The sequence below is a fragment of the Ursus arctos genome, unplaced genomic scaffold (genome assembly GCF_023065955.2).
Source record: "Ursus arctos isolate Adak ecotype North America unplaced genomic scaffold, UrsArc2.0 scaffold_33, whole genome shotgun sequence".
NCBI classification, from domain to species: Eukaryota; Metazoa; Chordata; class Mammalia; order Carnivora; family Ursidae; genus Ursus; species Ursus arctos.
This window is the reverse complement of record NW_026623019.1, coordinates 10,513,096-10,531,538: the sequence shown is the minus strand read 5'-3', so window position 1 is coordinate 10,531,538 and position 18,443 is coordinate 10,513,096. Positions and strand designations below refer to the sequence as shown.

At 44.6% G+C, this 18,443-nt stretch overlaps 1 protein-coding gene across 2 annotated transcripts in view; it reads right to left on the bottom strand.

Moving 5' to 3' along the window:
• ENTREP1 (endosomal transmembrane epsin interactor 1) overlaps positions 1–18,443 on the bottom strand; it is a 61,162-nt gene that overhangs the window by 11,054 nt on the left and 31,665 nt on the right. For both annotated transcript variants that reach the window (XM_048218279.2, XM_026519340.4), the window contains 4 exons: positions 14,007–14,117; positions 6,579–6,707; positions 4,882–4,989; positions 4,660–4,793 (listed from right to left, as the gene is read on the bottom strand). In XM_048218279.2, the coding sequence (XP_048074236.2) occupies positions 4,660–4,793; positions 4,882–4,989; positions 6,579–6,707; positions 14,007–14,117 (482 nt within the window). The remainder of the gene's footprint in view (positions 1–4,659; positions 4,794–4,881; positions 4,990–6,578; positions 6,708–14,006; positions 14,118–18,443) is intronic.

Sequence of the window (18,443 nt, the reverse complement as noted above, 5' to 3'; positions counted from 1 at the left end):
AGAGACCCTCCAGAGCAAACCAACAAAGAAACCTCAAGATATTCTGCCTGTGTTCATAGAAAACTACACACACACACAGGAATAATCTAGATAATAAATTATCAGTAATAAAAGGATAGTTCAAAATACACAGAAACTTGATCCTTTTGACCAGACTTCTGGTTATAAGATAAATAAGTCCTGGGAGATGTAATCATATACAGCTTGGTGACTACAGTTAATAATACTGTATTCCCTATTTGAAAGTCACTAAGAGAGTAAACCCTAGAAGTTTTCATCCCAAGAAAAACAATCCCATAATGATGTGCGCTGACGGATGTTAACTAGCCGTATGGTGGTCGTCACTCTACAATACAGACAAATATGGAATCATTAGGCTGACCACCTGAAGCTCATAGAATGTTCTAGGTCAATTACATCCCATTTTAAAAAGACGCAAGGAAGACCAGAAAACCCGTGGAGTATTAGAGAATGAAAATAAGAGGTAATAGCAAAAGTTTAATGTCCATTTTTGAAATATGAAAATAGACAGAAGCTGAAGGAGACAGGTGAAAGATTCTGGGCCAGCTGCACACAAGGGCTGCTGCTTTTTTTTTTTCCCCCAGAAAGGTGCTCTGTGGATTCATGGTTTTTTCCTTTTATTCCTGCACCCGTTTACAAAAATGCAGTGGAGGAAAAAAAGTTGGAAAAGATGTGATGTTCTTTTTTCATAGCAGTAAAACCAGTGAACGAGGGGACTTGCTTTACACAGTGAGCCCTTGGGACTCCCTCCGTCCTCTCCAGAGGGCCGGTCTTCAATCCTGAATTAGCATGAGCCCATGAGCTGTCTTTCTAGCATTCCCTTGGCTCCCCCCCTCAGCCAGCTCTCCCCATTTCTCCACTGCTGTGTCCTCCCCAGGAAAGTGAATACCCCCAGCTCTGCCTGTTGGTTTATTAGCTCTGGTGGTTTTGATATTCCCCACCCAATGGCTACCTGTGAGTTCACAGAGAAGAGAGGGTTTGCTTGGGGCCAGGAGGTCAAAGGAACAGACTTCCATTTTTGACCTTAAACGACCATGGAATCCCTTTAAGAAGTGGGGGAAGGGGACACATTTTCTTTAAATCCACTGCAAATGAATGACTTCTTCTGGTGGTTACTATAATGACCAAGAAAGCCTCCATGTGACAGAAAGTTGCTTTCCTTTGAAGCAGCTCTCCGTATTTCACATCTTCTGGGTACAAAGGGATCTGTGGGGGGAAACAGGTGTGCTATGTCCTGGCAGGTGTTTTCCTGATCCCTTATGGCCCCCAACAGGTAGAATCACCTGGGGAGGTTTGCAGACTATGGGAGGCCCAGGCCTCGCCTCTAGAAATTCTGCTCTAATTGCCTGTGGTGGGGCCCACACAGATAAGAAGAGATTTTGATCTCTTAAAAATCAGCTAAGCGGCAATGTGACACCACAAGTGAATGAGGAAGCTGGGCCTCAGAAACGGTAAGAGACGCCCCAGGGTCACCCTGGTAAGAGACTCCAGAACCTGGGCTCTTTCAAGTTCACCCCAAACTCTCCAGGAAGCCTTCACTGGTTCATGCTCGTGAGCACCGAGGACGACAGGAAACCCAGAGCCTGCAAACTGTGTTCTGCGCAAGTTGACAACGAGGCTTTGAGAACTCATGCGAGGGGTATGCGGCAACCAAGACGACCAAAGAGTGGTCCTCCCTTGTGTGCTGGGAAGGCGGTGGGGCGCACAGGGCACGGAGTCACCCACCAGCAGAGCCTGGCTCCACCTGAGTCTGGGTTCTGAACTTCATGAGGAAAGAGAATGAGTTTATTATGTTCACCACCGAGGAATAAATGCCTGTGTTCAGTTTTCCATAATCTTCCCTCTCCTGTAACACATTATGTCCCTAGGGTACAACCAGATTCCCCAGCCACGTAATAACTGGAAGGCTCTCGTTTTTGATCCCAGCTCCAACCAATTTCTGAGGATGGGGGTGGGGGAAAGGCTCCCTGGGGTCGTGGAGGAGGAGCACACAGCCCCGACTGTCCTTACAAATCAAGTCACAAGGCAGAAACCCATCTTTGGATGGAAACCTTCACCGCAATCAGGTTTCTGTTTATGGCGGTAATTTGAGAAGTCCTTTCTCAAGGAGGGGACCAAGGCATGAAGTGGTTGTATTTATAGAAGGTAAATAAATAAACTTCTCTGAGAGGTCATAATACCTTGCAGGAAGTGGGGAATTTGCATTGTGTGAAAACTCTGCACGTAACCTGTTATGGAAATATTAAAGAAAACATCTGTTACTATTCTTGCCTGCCTGCTTATAAGAAAGAAAATTACCAATTGGGGTCAAACAGTTAGTGTCTATAAAGTGGATGTATAAGAATCTAGCAAACTTGGTCAAATGTCAAAATACCTTTGATACAATATGTCTCTAAAGGTGAATAAATGTAGCCATTTTAACAAGGAAAGTGGACCGTCCTCTGGTATTGGGAGGATTTCAGAAAATGAGGCTGTTTGCCTGTTGGAGATATGATCTAGACCTCCAGGTATATACGTTAGGCCTAGCAGTGTCTTTTTTCCACAAGGATGTATTACTTTAACACCCTCCCCCATGTTCCTTCCAGAAAGTTCTGAATGGTAAAGCCCTTGGTGAAAACTTGGTGAGAAGCTTGTCTGGATTTGGGGAACGGCAGTCTCAGGATTCAGAGGGGCGAATCCAGGGATGCGCGTGCATCCCAGAGTGGAAATATCCACACTGATAAGCACTACTATGGAAGAACCCACAAGAGAAATGGAAGAGAGAACGGAAGGCAGGGGAGGGGCGGTCTACAGGACACGGGCGGGCAGCTCGACTCCTACACCCGAGTGAGTCACTTTCCCTTTCTGCCACTGCAGGAAATTAAATCTGTCTGTTGCCTCCTCTTAGGTCAACCAAGGGCTCACCTACAATCTCAGAGAGCCAATTAATTCTCCTTCTCGAAGAGGGCATTTCTCTTTCCAACCATGAAATAACAGGCTTTTTCTTTCTTTATTTATTTTTTTTAGTGCCTTCCAACATGTCCCTCTGCACACAGCCCAAGACTGGGCTAAGGTATGAGCAAATGTGTCCTTTGGTACACAACGAGTATGTCTCTCTGGCCCCTGTAATTCTTGGCTCATTTCCTAATACACGAGGAAAGTCATCCTAACCCCCCAAGCTTCAAAATTCTAGTACACTGCCCCCTGAACAACAGGGAGGCTGAATTTCCCCCCGTGCACCCACGGGCGCCCCTCCAACTTTGTGGCCATCTTGAGCTCCCCCTAGGTGGGTGAGGAGGGGAGGGTGTGGAGGTGGGGTGTAGGCATGACTCTGAGTAACAGGTTGCGAGGTTCCCCGTGGAAAAGAACGTTAACAGTGTCTGGGTGGTAGCTCCCGCTGGTGACCTGCTTCAAAGCCCCATGGGGACGCTCTGAGTATTAGCAAGTGGATTTCCAAAAACCCCAAGGCTGGTACATTTATTTGTTTGATGACTCTCCATGCGTACCTTGGGGATTAAAGGTAGAAATTCCTGGCCCTCTGAATCTCAAGCTGAAGACATAAGTCTTTCTTACAGAATTGAGAGGTTTTCTTTTGGAAGCTTAAATATCATTTGCTTATCCTTGAAATTCGGCTTAAGATCACTTCACCCACGTAGCCAACCCTGACTGGCTGACTCTTCCTTCTTTTATGATCCTTGCAACACTCATCTGTAATGACCTAGACTGCGAGCTCCTGGAGAGGGGAAAGAGGCAGGTCTAAGTCATCCGGAATGTCACCAACCCAGCGGGGTGACTAGTCAGCTGCAGAGGACTGATTAAATGTTTGTCGAATGAATAAACATAGTCATTCTTTAGAGAGGTACAATTCTAGAAGTCTCTAACAATCAGATGTATGCACGCAGCATTTCCTTCTGCGGACAGTCATTTCTAAGATTTAAGAAACAAATGATAAACTCGGAGCTAGAATTTGAAAAAGGAAATCAGCGTGGTGTCTATTCTTTCTAGACCAGGGAGAAGTCATGAATAATTAATCTTTTTTTAATGGCTGGGAAGAGTCATGATTTGGGGACCCGCTGATGGTGTTATAATGAACAACGGTTCGGCCTGAGCGCGTTTCCAGGACAACAGCAGCTCTCAATCAAGTCACATGACAGCGGCTGTCTCACTGGGTGTCAGTTTTCCTGGGAAGCTAATTGAAATGGAAAAAAGTATATCCTTAGGTCAAGGTGGGACTTTTCTTTGGTTTCAAGCCATTTATCACACAAAAGAGCAGGGTGAGGAAGGGGAATAGAAATTCCTAAAAAGGAGTTCCTGGCGGGCTTAGTCAGGTTGAGCACGGACCCTAGATCTCAGGGTCTGTGAGTTCAAGCCCCACATTGGGCCGGGAGCCTACTTGAAAGAAAGAAAGAAAGAAAGAGAGAGAGGAAGGAAGGAAGGAAGGAAGGAAGGAAGGAAGGAAGGAAGGAAGGAAGGAAGGAAGGAAGGAAGGAAGAGAGAAAGAAAGGGAAAAGGAAAGAAAAAGAAAATCCTGAAAAATAACGCCATCCGTCTAGATCTTGGAGAGAAGTGAGCTCATGCTATGAGTCCTGGAAATCCTTCAGTCCTCCAAACCGAAAGCATCTCACACACAGCTGGGGTGCGGGCACTTAGGAAGGCTACCTGCGGTTCATCCGGGGTGTGCACGAGTAAAATGTTGCAAAATAGGAAGGGGGGGGCACTGGTGGCACGAAGTCATCAGGGTCTGGGATCCGTCCGTGTTCTTCTACTTCTTCGGCAGAAATCTGAGATTCATCCTAATGAAACAGCACCTTGGTTAGTCAACAGCCTTCACAGCAAAGGCTCTGTGGGACACGGTCATGGGGCCACCTTGTATGGACTTACAATGCAGGATCTTCGGGCTGCAAATATCTGGAGGTAGCGAAGGGCAGCTGCCACCAAGCAGACAGTGGTGGTCAGGGCGTTCAAGGCACACAGGGCGAAAAGGACTTTCTAGAACAAGGAAACAGTAACACCACTGAGCACGTCAAAGCTGATGACCAGAAGGCAATAGAAAAACTTTTTTAAAGAATAATAATGATGTCCCAATAAGGCAATTCTCGTGGGAAAATACAGGCCAAGGACTTTGATGTTTGGCTCAGCCTGAGTGCCAAATAAATACTGGTTATTGATAGGACTCTCGTGCAGTCATATGCGCTTCCTAATTTTAAAAACTAACTTTTGAGCTTTCCTATCCCAGAAAACCCTGGTATGACAATTTTTCTTTTTGCCAGCTCAGAATATTGTCTAGAAATGTTCCTTCCAGGAGAGCAATGAGTGTCTCTTCTGACGTTGGTGTCCCCAGTGATAGCAATTCCCAGCCTCCCACCGGGGACGGCCTGCTGACTTATCTGTGGCCACGGACTCTATTTCGGGAGCACCTGGCAGAGCTCCCCTGTGCACCCAACTACAACAGTGTGGGGCGCAGGCCAGCCAGAGTGTAAAGAGGGCGTCTCTTCTCTAAACCCACGTCTCAAAATAGCAGTAAGGGCAATTCCAAAAGTTTCTGTTGCCACAGTCCTGGCTCCTTAGCAAGGCTTCCCCCAAGACGGGTCCTGGCTCAGAAAGTTTGAGGGTGACTCAGCTACCAGAAATCCAGAAGCCAAAGATAGAAGGCCACTTTTCCATTCTACACAATTCAGAGAGCTGGCAGCTGAGAGATTCCTCCTCGGAACAAAAAACAAACCCAAAACAAAGATCTGAAGAAAGCCCTCAGCGAGGGATTACCCAGAAGCTAACACCTCCAGGTTCACCAACTGATCTTGTCACTCACTGGGCTCGAGAGCCGTTAAGTCAGGACTCAACTCTTGTCCAATTCCCTAATAAAGGGTAATTTTGTACTTCTCTGCAACTGGTATGGTTTTTGATCTCTCGCTTATTATAGCTGCTGCCTGTGAAACAAGAGGTAAGATGCATGAATTTCCCTTGCGTTTTCTAACCGATTATCTGTCCTAAGCCTCTGTGTCCTGGCTCGGCAGCACCCAACAGCCCACGGGACTCACTGAAGGCAGCAAAGGAGCATCAGAACAAGGACAAATGGGCATGCAGTTTAAAGGTTTTGCTCAAAGCAGGGGCGCCTGGCTGGCACCGTTGGTAAAACGTGCAACTCTTTATCTCAGCTTCGCTAGTTCAAGCCTCACACGGGTGTGAAGCCTCCTTTAAAAAAATCGACTTAAGGTTTTGCTAAAAGCTGTATCATCTACGTGTAGCTACATCGTGCGTCAGTATGAATGGATATGCATGCATATAAATACATATACACACAAATGTATGTATTTAGACCCCTTCACATTTTTTGCTATCTTGTAATTCTTGGACACAAAGAAAGCCATCCATGCATCATTTAAAAGACACACAGTCATCCATGCTTCTTCCTGAAGTCACTTCTGTCTCTGGGTCACTGATGAGCGTTGGCTCCTATCCGCTTTCAGCAGCGCAATTGTTTGAGGGAGGTAAGAGAGTGGGGATATTTCTAGTAACTTTGCCTTCTCTGACGGCTCTGTAGTGTATTTACTGGTGGGGGTGGGACCCACTCGAGGTACCTTTAGTAGAAGGTGAACAGCACTGCAAGGCTGAACCGGAAAGAGTTTCAAGGCATTTTCTTTGTCCGTGCATTTGGCTGGTTGAAATTCTTCGCAACAGAAGCAAATCTTGCCTTCCCCTAAGTCCACCTAAAGGGGGAAAAGGCAGAACCATAATTTAATTATTGAGAATAAATACCACTGGAGAACCAATCCCACAGAACGAGGGTTCCGAGCTGGGCAGTGTCTGGATCCATCCGCGTGGGCGGGGGTATGCTGTTGTAAGGACAAGGCTATTTCTTGAACATGCTAATGCCCGCTGCAGGTCAGCCGGGAACCCAGGCTGATGAAGCACACACCAGCTTAGGATTAATGATCACTTTGCCACAGAGGTGGGGAGCACATGACAAAATGCACCTTGGCACTTAAAGTACGGTTGCTGGATAAACTATGGGACACCCAGTTAAAAAACTAGTAGCAGTTTATTTGAAACTCAGGTTTAATTGGGCGCTCTGTGTTTTTACTTGCTCAATCTCGTAACTCTAGCTTAAATCTTCCTCTTGCAAATGACACTCATCGCTTTAGCTCACATTTCATTGCCAAAGCGAAGCTTAAGGCCCTACCTAACTCCAAGAAGGCAAGGAAGCTTAAGCTGCCATGTGCCTGTGAGAAACACAGGGTGTATCTGGGGAACAGTAGCCCTAAACCGTGTAGGCTTAAGCAGATCTCTCAGTTTGACATCTTCAATGTGGTCACAGAGTTGAAGTGATAACACCAGTGATGAGTAATCTCATATTTGTAGTGAAATGTTTTGCAAACTTTTACCCACTTTTCGAAGTTTCCCTTGAATCGAGTTGCGAAAATAAGCAACACTTGGTTTCAGCTAATTAAGACCCATAATTTGGGAGCAGAGGTTCATTCTTTACTTGCTTTCCCTTTTGCGTTGTTGGAGTTGGCTATTCTATTTTGATTAAAAGGGAGAGCCATGTCTTTTTCATACTTGCTAACTTAATCAGGCAGCTTTGACGTCACTAGTTGCAGCATTCTTCAGGAATCTTTACGAATAACTGAACATCTACAGTGTTCGAGTTACTTAAAAGAAAAAAGAGTCTTTTTTTTTAATTGAATTAAAATTCTTACCTTCTAACCAAACTTACCCCGTAGTTACCCTCTAGTAACAAATTAATGGTATTTTTCCAAATTAAGAGAAAATATAGTTCCTTATAAGATAAGTTGATTAGGAAGCAAAGGGAAAAATTTCCACTAAAGATTACACATTTTTTTGGTTTTGGGTTTCTCTTTCTTTGGATGTGAAACTTACTTACATACACGCAAAATTTACACACACAAATCTTAAGCATACCATTTGCAGAATTTTAAGCAATGCATACCCTTGTGCACCCCAAACCCTTATCAACATACAGAACATAGCATCACCAGAGAAAATTCCATCACGCCCTTCCCCATCAATCCCTGCCCCCACCCTCCTCCAGGCAAACACTGTTTTGATTTTTTCCACAAGGATTAGTTTTGCCTCTTCCAAAACTCCATGGATCCTGCAACATTTTTTATTCTCCGTCCCTAAACCACATTGAAAGGGGATACATTATTATATCAAACACCGATGCCCAGAATTTGATAATAAATTCTGCCTCTGATACAAAGAATTACAACCAGAGTTACCTCAATAGACTCCATCTCTATCCATTCATTTCCACTTGGTTTCTGTCCTTTCCTGGTTTGCCCACAGAGACTGCTATCTCCACATGGTCCCCACACCTAGATCTGCAATCCGACCCCCCCCCCCCGCCCAGACACACACAAAAGCAAAAGACTGTCTGTGTTTTAATTTTTCTTCCATTGTCTCACATATTGAAGGCACATCCCGGGGCTAACATCTACACTAGATTTTTGCCTTCTTAGGGAAAACTGTGGCCATTCAGACAGGATTTCTCTAGGCAGGGTCTGGACAGGGTGGGATTTCATTTCCTCTCGGGGATCACCGGCTTCCTCTTAGTCCCTCTTCCATGAATCAATAACAGTCCTCACCCTGGGCTAAAGCCAGCAAGCGTTACTCCTGATGGGCTTCTTCCTCTGCAGTCCCGCTGAGGACTCCCTGATTTAATACTAACAGAACTATTTAATAGTTACAAATAAGCAGCCGTCGAGTTGCTGCATTCTGCTCACGCACCCAAGGCCCTCCTCTTCCCAAGCACCAACCACGTTCGCTTTTCTCAACACCATGCAGTGCGGGTTTCCATTTCTTGTACTTAGGTAAGCTTCCAAATCTTACCTAAGGATTTTGCCTCCCTCAGGTAATACTCGGTGTCGTCTTACAAAGCACTCCCCTCCCAGTCAAGTCCATTCTTGGCACAAGGCATTCAGTTAAGAGACAAAGCAGGCCTATGTGGGTTGCACACACACAGGGGGGCATTATTTACACACAGCCTGACTTGTCTATATCTGGAAACCTCAGCTATCCGGAACTTCTGGGGTCAGCTGGTCTGGAGGCAACAATTTTCCAGATGGGTGAAGGTTAATCTCTTTACACAAGGCTTTTGGAAAGCTTAATCATTATCCAAATAAAAATGAAATCCGTGGCTGTGCCCAGCAGACACGGCAGCCCTGAGGCTCTGTGCAAAATGGTGCCAGGCAACAGTGTGTTTTGTGTTTCTTGTTCTTTCTGTTCCTGACCCTTCACCTCCCTTCTTAATCCCGGCTCTGCCCCAGTGTTTCTGCAAAGGTATTCCAACGTCTCTTCGATCTCTTCAACCATCCACAAACAACCCTGTTCAAGCCTGGACATGCAAACCATCCACCCTTCAACCTTGATACTACTATTCCCTGACGCCACTAGGCCCTCCCCGCCCTCTCCTCATCACCAGGAGCATGGTTCTCCACATTGGCTGTTCATTAGCATCTTCTAGAAAGCTTGCAAAACAGGAGGACACCTTCTCTAGCAATGAGGGAACTGCAAGCTAGCATAACGATGAGCTCTCACACCAGCCCCACCAGACTGACGAAAGTTAGAGAGAAATGCTTGCAGCCAAGCAGAGGGTCACTGGTAGAAATCTAAGTTGAACCTTTTAATAAAGGAACCGGGCCTATATTTTAAAATGAAAATACTTATTCCCCAACCACTTTGGAAAGTATTTAGCAGTTTCTTATAAAGTTAGACAGACACACGTTTACCATGTGACTGAGCAAATCCCACAACTACTTATTTACTCAAGAGAAATGAGAATGGGCCCACAAGAAAAACCACAACTGTACAAAAATGTTTGCAGGAGCTCTGTTCATAATACCCCCAAACTGGAAACAGTGGAAATGCCCATCAACAGGAGAGTGGATAAAACAAACCATGATATTTTTATACAATGAAAAACTGACGTGCCAAAAAAACCCCAAAAAACAAAAACCAAGCAACTGACGCAACACAAAATCATGGGTGAATCTCGAAATTGTTATGCTGAGCAAAACAAGACAGACCAAAAGGTACGTACCCTATAACTCCATTCGGGTGAAATGCAAGAACAGGCAAAACTAATGTTCTAGATCTTGTTTGGGGTATGTTCCTGAGTGTATACATTTGTCAAGATGAATGTATACATTGTCAAAACTCAATGAACTGCACGCTTCAGATCTGTGCATTTCATTGTAAATTTTACCTCCATTTAAAAAAACGGAGAGAGTCACCAAAGGGTTGAATGTGTAATTTTTTGAAGAAATGAGACAAACAGAAGAAAAACTACACCCTCTCCACGAGGAACAATCTGGGACCTTCCTCCACCTGGTGAAAAGCACCCAGCGCGATGTGCAGGATGGTATGCGTGGCTCCATTGTGTTGATGGCCAAAACCCAAACCAGCAGACAGCAAGGCAATAGAGAACCAACCTGCTCGAACAAAGACGAGTGTTCAATCTGCAAGTGAGAAAAGCAGTACGCAGGGGAGTGGATACAATACGTCCCGTTTTTGGAAAATAAATCACGATTAGGTCCACCCCCTACATATTTATGTGAGATAATCTGAACATATGGAGGGAGACCCCTAGCTTGTTAGCAGGGATTTGGAGTGACTAGCATGGTGGAGAGGGAATGAGGAAGAGTGTCCCTTTCCCCAAAAAGGTCAAACAGACTCACTAATGAAAAACAACAATTATGATATGGTCCCACTGATGGAAATTGTGTGCTTTTATGCATATATATAAAGAGGTGCCCCAAAAATCCACCAACTGGTTAACAGTGCTTACCCAGAAGAGTGAGATTTCAAATGATTTTTGAGTTCTGTCCTATACTTTTATGACTTGTCCACATTTTTACAGTTTTATAATCAGATAAAATCAGAGTTGGTTTTGTGGTGGGGGAAAAAAGGTATAATTAAAAATACACTTAACATATAAAAAGATATGGATGCCTAGACACCACCCCCCTCCAGGCCAACTGAAAATCAGGCTATGGGGCCCCAGTTAGGGGAGTCTTTACAAAGTTCCCCCCCGGTGAGTCTAATGGGCTCTCAGGGTCGAGAGCCACAGGATTTCTCAGAAAAGTCCATTAACTATACCCTTGACCCCTGCAATCTGGCTTTTGCTTTCTCCAGAGCTACCAAGGCTCATTTCCCACCACTACCCTCTGAGTTCTCTCCTCTCTCGGGCTCCACCCACTCTCCTTATTTATTCATCATTCAAGGTCCATCTCAAATCTTGGTAGTCCTGGTGCCTTTCCTTATCCTCCCCCGGGTACAGGCTTTTCTTTCTTTGCATGCCCCCAGCGCGGTGTCTCACTCTGCCGGCCAAACCCAATGCATCTACCTGCAGCTGGGCACCTATTCATTCCCCCCACAAACACCACTGGAGCGTCTGCCGTGCTAACCCTGTTCCTCTTGCACGTGATAAACTTCTAGGTCAGGAACGAGGTCTGACTTTCCTTTTTACTCTCGGCAGCCTCTCATCAGTGTCTTGACACAGAGAGGCTACAATTCTGCCAAACTGTCTTCCCCATACTGTGACTCTTCACTTTCAGCCTGTGCCTGGTCTCTTTGCCCCTTCTAATTTGCTGTGTGGTTAGTAATTGGAAAACAACACTTTTTTTTTCTGGAAACTCTGTATGTGAAGGAGTGGGAGGCAGTGCAGGGGGCCTTTGGGAACTCCCAAAATAAGAGAGAAGCAGACACTGCCCTTGGGGAGATCCCGGCTCAGAAGAACGGAGAAGACAGGTGTATGAATGTCTCTAGTACAAAAAATGAAAAGGATAAATACCTGAGAGATGTACATATAGGACGTTCTAGAAGGTGATCTTTCCTGGGGGTTCAGGGACTGGTTCCTAAAGGAGATAATCTCTGAATGGGGCTGTAAAGGACTGATATGATTTGGAGGAACAAGGACTGAGGGAGAGGGAATTTGGGGGGAGAGATAGTGTTGTTAAAACTACGAAAGTAGGGCAATGCCAGGCAGGCTTTGGAGCAATGACAGGGAGTTAAGCTGCCTCCGGGAGCGGGCAGGACAAGGGTGAATTGCAGGGGGCCTTACACACCAGAAAAGGCTGTGAGCCTGGGATCCCGTAACGTAAGGTTAATAAACAATGGGGTGACAAAATCAGAAAAGGAGAAAAGAAGGGTTAAGAAAGAGCAATGGAGGGGCGCCTGGGTAGCGCAGTCGTTAAGCGTCTGCCTTCGGCTCAGGGCGTGATCCTGGCGTTCCGTGATCAAGTCCCACATCGGGCTCCTCGGCTGGGAGCCTGCTTCTTCCTCTCCCTCTCCCCTGCTGTGTTCCCTCTCTTGCTGGCTGTCTGTCACATAAATAAATAAAATCTTTAAAAAAAAAAAAAAGAAAGAGCAATGGGTTTGTGGTGGGTCTCTGAGGAGTCCTCCTACTGGGGAAGGCCAGGGCTTTATCACAGCACTTTGAGAAATGTGGTCCCTCCTCCGCTGGCATCCCCCTGGTTTCTAAGGGGCAACACGGCCTTGTCACCAAGTTCCAAATAGATGAGATTGACTACAACTTCTCAAGAGCCCCGTTCTTTTGCTCTGAGCCACACGGAGGTACTTGTCATTGAGAAGTCCTTTTAGAAAGTTCAAAGATGATGGGGCTAGCCCCGTGATGGGTTTTAAGGAGGGCACGTATCGCATGGAGCACTGGGTGTTACACACAAACAATGAATCATGGAACACGACATCAAAAACTAATTATGTGCTGTACGGTGACTAACACAACATAATAAGAAAAATTAATTAATTAATTAATTAATTAAAAATATAAACCTGGGGGGGGAAAGAAAGTTCAAAGATGGCCAGTAATTGGTTATACACCCAAAAGAATTGAAAGCAAGGTCTCAAAGGTCCCATTTCTGTGGTTAAAAAAATTATATGGTATATGCATGCAATGGAATATTATTCAAGTCTTAAAAAGTTAAGAAATTCTGCCACATGCTACAACAGGCAGACATGTTGAGGACATCAGGCTAAGTGAAATAAGCCAGTCACAGAAAGACACATGCTGGGGTGCCTGGGCGGCTCGGTGGGTTAAGCATCCGCCTTTGGCTCAGGTCCTGATGCTCAGCAGGGACTTTGCTTGTCCTTCTCCCTTTGCCCCTCCCCCGCTCATGCTCTCTCTCAAATAAACAAATAAAATCTAAAAAAAAAAAAAAAAAAGATACATGCTGTGGAATTCCAGTGAGATCAGGTGTCTAGAGTAGTTCCATTCAAAGAGTCAGAAAGGAGAGGCACGGTTGCCAGAGGCGGGGCCCAGGTGGGAAGGGTAGGGGGAGGGCCTGGAGGGCGGGGGAGCTGTTTAATATGGATAGAGTTTCAGTTTTGCAACAAGAAAAATGTCCTGGAGATTGGTTGCACAACAACGTGAATGTACTTCAGCTACTCAACTTAACTCTTAAAAATCAAGATGGTACATTTCATGCTACGACATGCATTTTACCCCAGTCAAAAATTAAAAGAAATTCTTCGGAGATTTTGCAGGCCCACAACCTCTTAGCCACAATCCTGAAATTCCAAGAGCCCTGGAAAGCGGAAGTTGTGACTACAGCCTGCTGCCCCAGAGTGCTACAGGGGAAGTAGCGTACGCGGCAGGTTTATCTTCTCCAAATCGGGCAAACTCTGAACGCTGAAACGCAGCCGGCCTCTGGAGGTTTCGCAGCACGGACTGCTGACCTGTATTCTGATCATCTCCGTTTTCCCTCTTCGGATGAGAGCAGACCGATACTGCTGGTGGTCACCTGACTGACCCGTTCCCTAACTAGCGACACGGTATCTTACTGTGGTTGCAGCGCTCTGCTAGCTGGTCCCAGCTTTGGAAAAAGAAAGGCCCGAAGTCGGTCAGGGGAAGTGGGAAAATGAAACAAAGCGCAGGTTTCACTCCAGGGTGCTGCCAGGCGCATGCTGCCTCCCCATTCCCCCACCCCCAGAAAGCAGGTGCACAGCGATGGTTTAGGACGACTTACCAGATCACACCTGGGCACGCTGGACACAAACTGGGCCCCCTGGCAGCCGAGAATAAATCCAGCTAGGTTTAAGAGGACACACACCACAGAGAGCAGCACAAAGAGATTCACCTGAAGTGGCAGGAAAAGAGGCCGTTAGAAAAGACAACAGCTAAATTCAGAGAGGCTTTCGTCTGAGCTAAAAAAAAAATTCATATTCTCTTCCCAGAGGACACACATTTTTTTAAAAAAGTCTGAACTATGTTCTTAATGTACCAACCTTCTGTTCATGTTGTAGAATTTTTAAATTTTTAACTTTTAAACTGTGCCGAGGAAGACCACTGACTCTCAAGTCTTCTCAATAATCTCAAGTCCCTAATTTTTTTTTTTCTGCCTTTTTTCTGACACCCTCAGCTCTGATCTGTTCGTTGCATTAAACCGTGGCCAATTCTTCCTTGAGCCATCGCTATTTTTTTTTTTTTTTTGAGTTTTGCAGGATCAATGGTAAGTGGACAAATGGAGAATTCCAGCATGTAAGTGGAACCCAGGAAAGTCAGAGCACTCAGCCCTTCCTGGCCGGAAGTGTCAGTATACAAGTAAAAACAAAGGTAAGTCTTTTCTCAGTTCCACACAGGGTAGGTACTAAAGAATAAGTCTATAGTGATCTTCTATGTACTTTTCTCCGAAGCTAAATGTTCCAAACGTTACACTAAATAATTCAGGATTAACAGAAATCAACCAAGAAGCCAGATTTTACTTAGTGCCAATCAGAGGCTACTACAGCTTTCCAACTTGAGAACTATATTATCCAAATCAAATCTTATCGCCAATATAAAAGGTTGGAGCTAATGATGATCAGTGTTAGAACCAGGCCTCAGTTCGGGTAGCTAATGCCAGAGTTGGCCAGTGAGACGCTTGTTCTTTGTTACTGGTATTCCAAGAAGCTTGAGAACATCTCCCCTAAACCCATGTTATGAGTCAATATTTACTATCACATGATGCCCCTTTTCCTAAGAGGAATTCTTCCTGCCTCTCCAGGAGTAGTCTGGCCTCTGCTTCTCTCCTTGTTTTGTAAATCTGTAAAAGGACTATGCACTCTGTCATCAAATCCTGTGGGAAATGCTGGCCGCGGCTGCTGTGCTACTGTTTCTCATGATTCGTCAGTGTCTGTAGGGCTTAACTGGGTCAGCAGAGAGCTCGGCCCCTCCAGCACTATGTCAGTCATCACCATGCCAAAGCTTTGGAGAATGAGGATGCCCAGTTGGCCAAGGACAGAACATGATCTTCTTACCTGGGCTTCTCCTATGCACTGGCAGCTGCTACTCAAAGAGACCTAAGACATCTGGAATCTTCACACCCAGCAACAAAATTATTGTTACTATGGGGAAGTCTAACTTTCCTTCGAAAATTATCTTTTCATGCAATCTCAGATGCCTTGAAAAGAAAGCGTGGTTATAATCCTTATGCCCACCAGCACATCATAAACCTTCCTAACTCTGGGGTGCCTGGGTGGCTCAGTCGGTTGAGCGGGACTCTTGGTTTCGTCTCAGGTCATGATCTCAGGGTCCTGAGATCAAGCCCCACGTGGGGCTCCTGTCTGCTTCTCCCTCTGCCTCTGCTCCTCCCCCGTTCTCTCTCTCTCAAATAAATAAAATCTTTAAAATAAATAAATAAATAAATAAATAAAAACTAGATCTTCATAACTAAAAATTAGCAACATCAGATATAGAAAGAGTGAGGGTTCATTACTTCCAGCACGGGTCTCCAATCTCTTTTTTTTTTATAATAATATTTTCTTATTATATTATGTTAGTCACTATACAGTACATCCCTAGTTTTTGATGTAAAGTTCCATGATTCATTACTTTCCAAATCTCTTTATTAAAACCTTCAATTCAGCTCAGCAAATGACAGTGAAGAAAACCAACAGGCAAGCCACAGACCGGGAGAAAATATTTCATGCCTATATTAAACAAAGAACCTTTATTCAGGATATAAAAGTAACTCCTCAATTCAATAAAAAAAAAAAAAGACACCACAAAAAAAAAAAATCAGGCAAAAGAACGGATATTTCACAAAGGAAGATATAGGAGTGGCTGATAAGCACATGAAAAGTTACTCAACATCCTTAGTCACCACGAATGCAAACTAAAACCACAGTGAGATAACACTTCGCATAGTTGGTTAAAATCAGGAAGAATGACAACATCAAGTGTTGGTGAGGACTGGGAGCACATGGACTCTCCCGCATTGCTTGTCTGAGTATAAAACGGTGCTGCCACTTCCTAAAAACTAAATAGAAACCTCCCATGCCAAAGAATTCCAAATACAGTTGACCCTTGTACAATGCAGGGCTGAGGGGTGCCAACCCCCAACCTCTGCACACAGTGCAAAATCGGAGTATGACTTCTGACCGCCCATAAACTTGACTATTAATAGCCTATTATTGACCAGAAGCCTTGCCGATGACATAGTTGATGAACATATATTTTGCATATGATGTGTATTATATATTGTATTCTTACAATAAAGTAAGAGAAAAGAACATGTTACTAAGAAAATCATAAGGAAGAGAAAATATATTTACAAAACTGTACTGTATTTATTAGAAACAAAATCTGGGGGCGCCTGGGTGGCTCAGTCGGTTGAGCGTCTGCCTTCTGCTCGGGTCATGATCCCAGCATCCTGGGATGGAGCCCTGCACTGGGGTCCCTGCTGAGCAGGGAGTCTGCTTCTCCCCATTCTTCTGCGTGCTCAAGTACTCTCTCTCTCTCTCTCTCTCCCTCTCTCTCAAATAAATAAATCTTAAAAAAGAAAAGAAAAGAAAAAAAATGTGCATGTAAGTGGACCCATGCAGTTCAGACTCCTGCTGTTCAAAGCTCAACTGTGATTTATGGAGATACTCAACCCTCAACTCCCTACTCCTCAAGTATGGGTTGTACCAGGTGAGTTCCTTCCGAAGAATACAGAATGGAAAGGAGAGGGGGAGCAATCTTTCAGGGGAGAAACCTGACAAACATGACATCAACCAGGGGACCAAGGTTAATATCGCTGATAAGTCATGTGGACGGCATGTACCCTTGATGTGATGTGATGAAGATGGCGTTTTACCTCCGTGTTCTTCCTCTGCCGAACCGATGATAACCTCAGTCTAACCATGAGAAAAACATCAGACAATCCCAATTGAGGCCCATGCTACAAAATACCTGACAAGTACTCCTCAAAATGGTCAAGGTCACCAAAAACAAGGGAAGTCTGAAAAACCATCACTGCCAAGCGGAGCCTAAGGAGACATGACAAGCAAACGTAATGTGGCAACCTAGGCTGGGATAACAGACAGAAAAAGAACGTTAGATATAAATAAGGAAATCTGAAGAGTATGGATTTTAGTTGATAATAATTTATCAATATTGGTTCGTTAGTTGTGACAAATGTACTACACTAAGGTAAGATGTCAATGATGGGGAAACTGCGTATGGTGTATATAGGACCTCTCTCTATTATCTTTGAAATACTTCTGTAAATCTAAAACTATACTACAGTAGAACATGGATTTAAAAACTGCAAAAAAAAAAAATCTGAATATACGCCTACCTTATGTATGACCCGCTATTCCACTCCTAGGAAATGACCCAGAGAAATAAGTGCAGATACCCACAAAAAGACTTACAGAAGAATGCTTACAGCAGCTTTATGCATATTAGACCAAAAATGAAAATAACTCAAAATATCCAACAGCAGGAGACTAAGTAAACAAATTGTGATATTTTCAAACAGTGGAATACTTCTTGCAAAAAAAAGGAACACACTACTGATACACAGCAACACAACGCAGTTCCAAGACCTTGAGTGAAGTAAGCCGGATGTTATAAGCTTCCACGGACATGAAGTTCAAGGATAGACCAAATAATCAGGGGGTAGAAATCAGAAGAGGGGTGCCTATTTGGAGGGGACTGACTGGGAAGAAAGAGGAGAATTTTCTGAAACAACAGAAATGTTCCATTTGTTGTTTTGAATGTTGGCTACATCAGTGTATCCAACTCTCAAAACTCAGCTAACTCAACACTTATGATTGGAGATTTATACAAATTATATTTTCTATATTAAAAAGAAAGGAAGAAAGACAATTCTGAATCCACCTGCCAAGACAGGAGTGTGAGATCATACAATGAACGGGGCTACTTCTGGAGTGTCAGAATAACAAACAAGTTGAGAGAATGCTCCAGAGATTCGCTGCCTGGTAGACTTAGCTTCTCTCCCGCACAGGATGGGCTGCCGATGAGAAGTCCAAGTCAGATCACCAGAACACCAACCCCAGAATGAGGACCTGGGCCAAGGCACATAGGCTATGTACAAAATCACCATGCACTGTCCCCCAAACTTACTCCCTCGGGTGGCTTTTTTATTACTATCATTAAAACTCTGGCCAATCTTATTGGCTATTTGGTCCTTTGGATT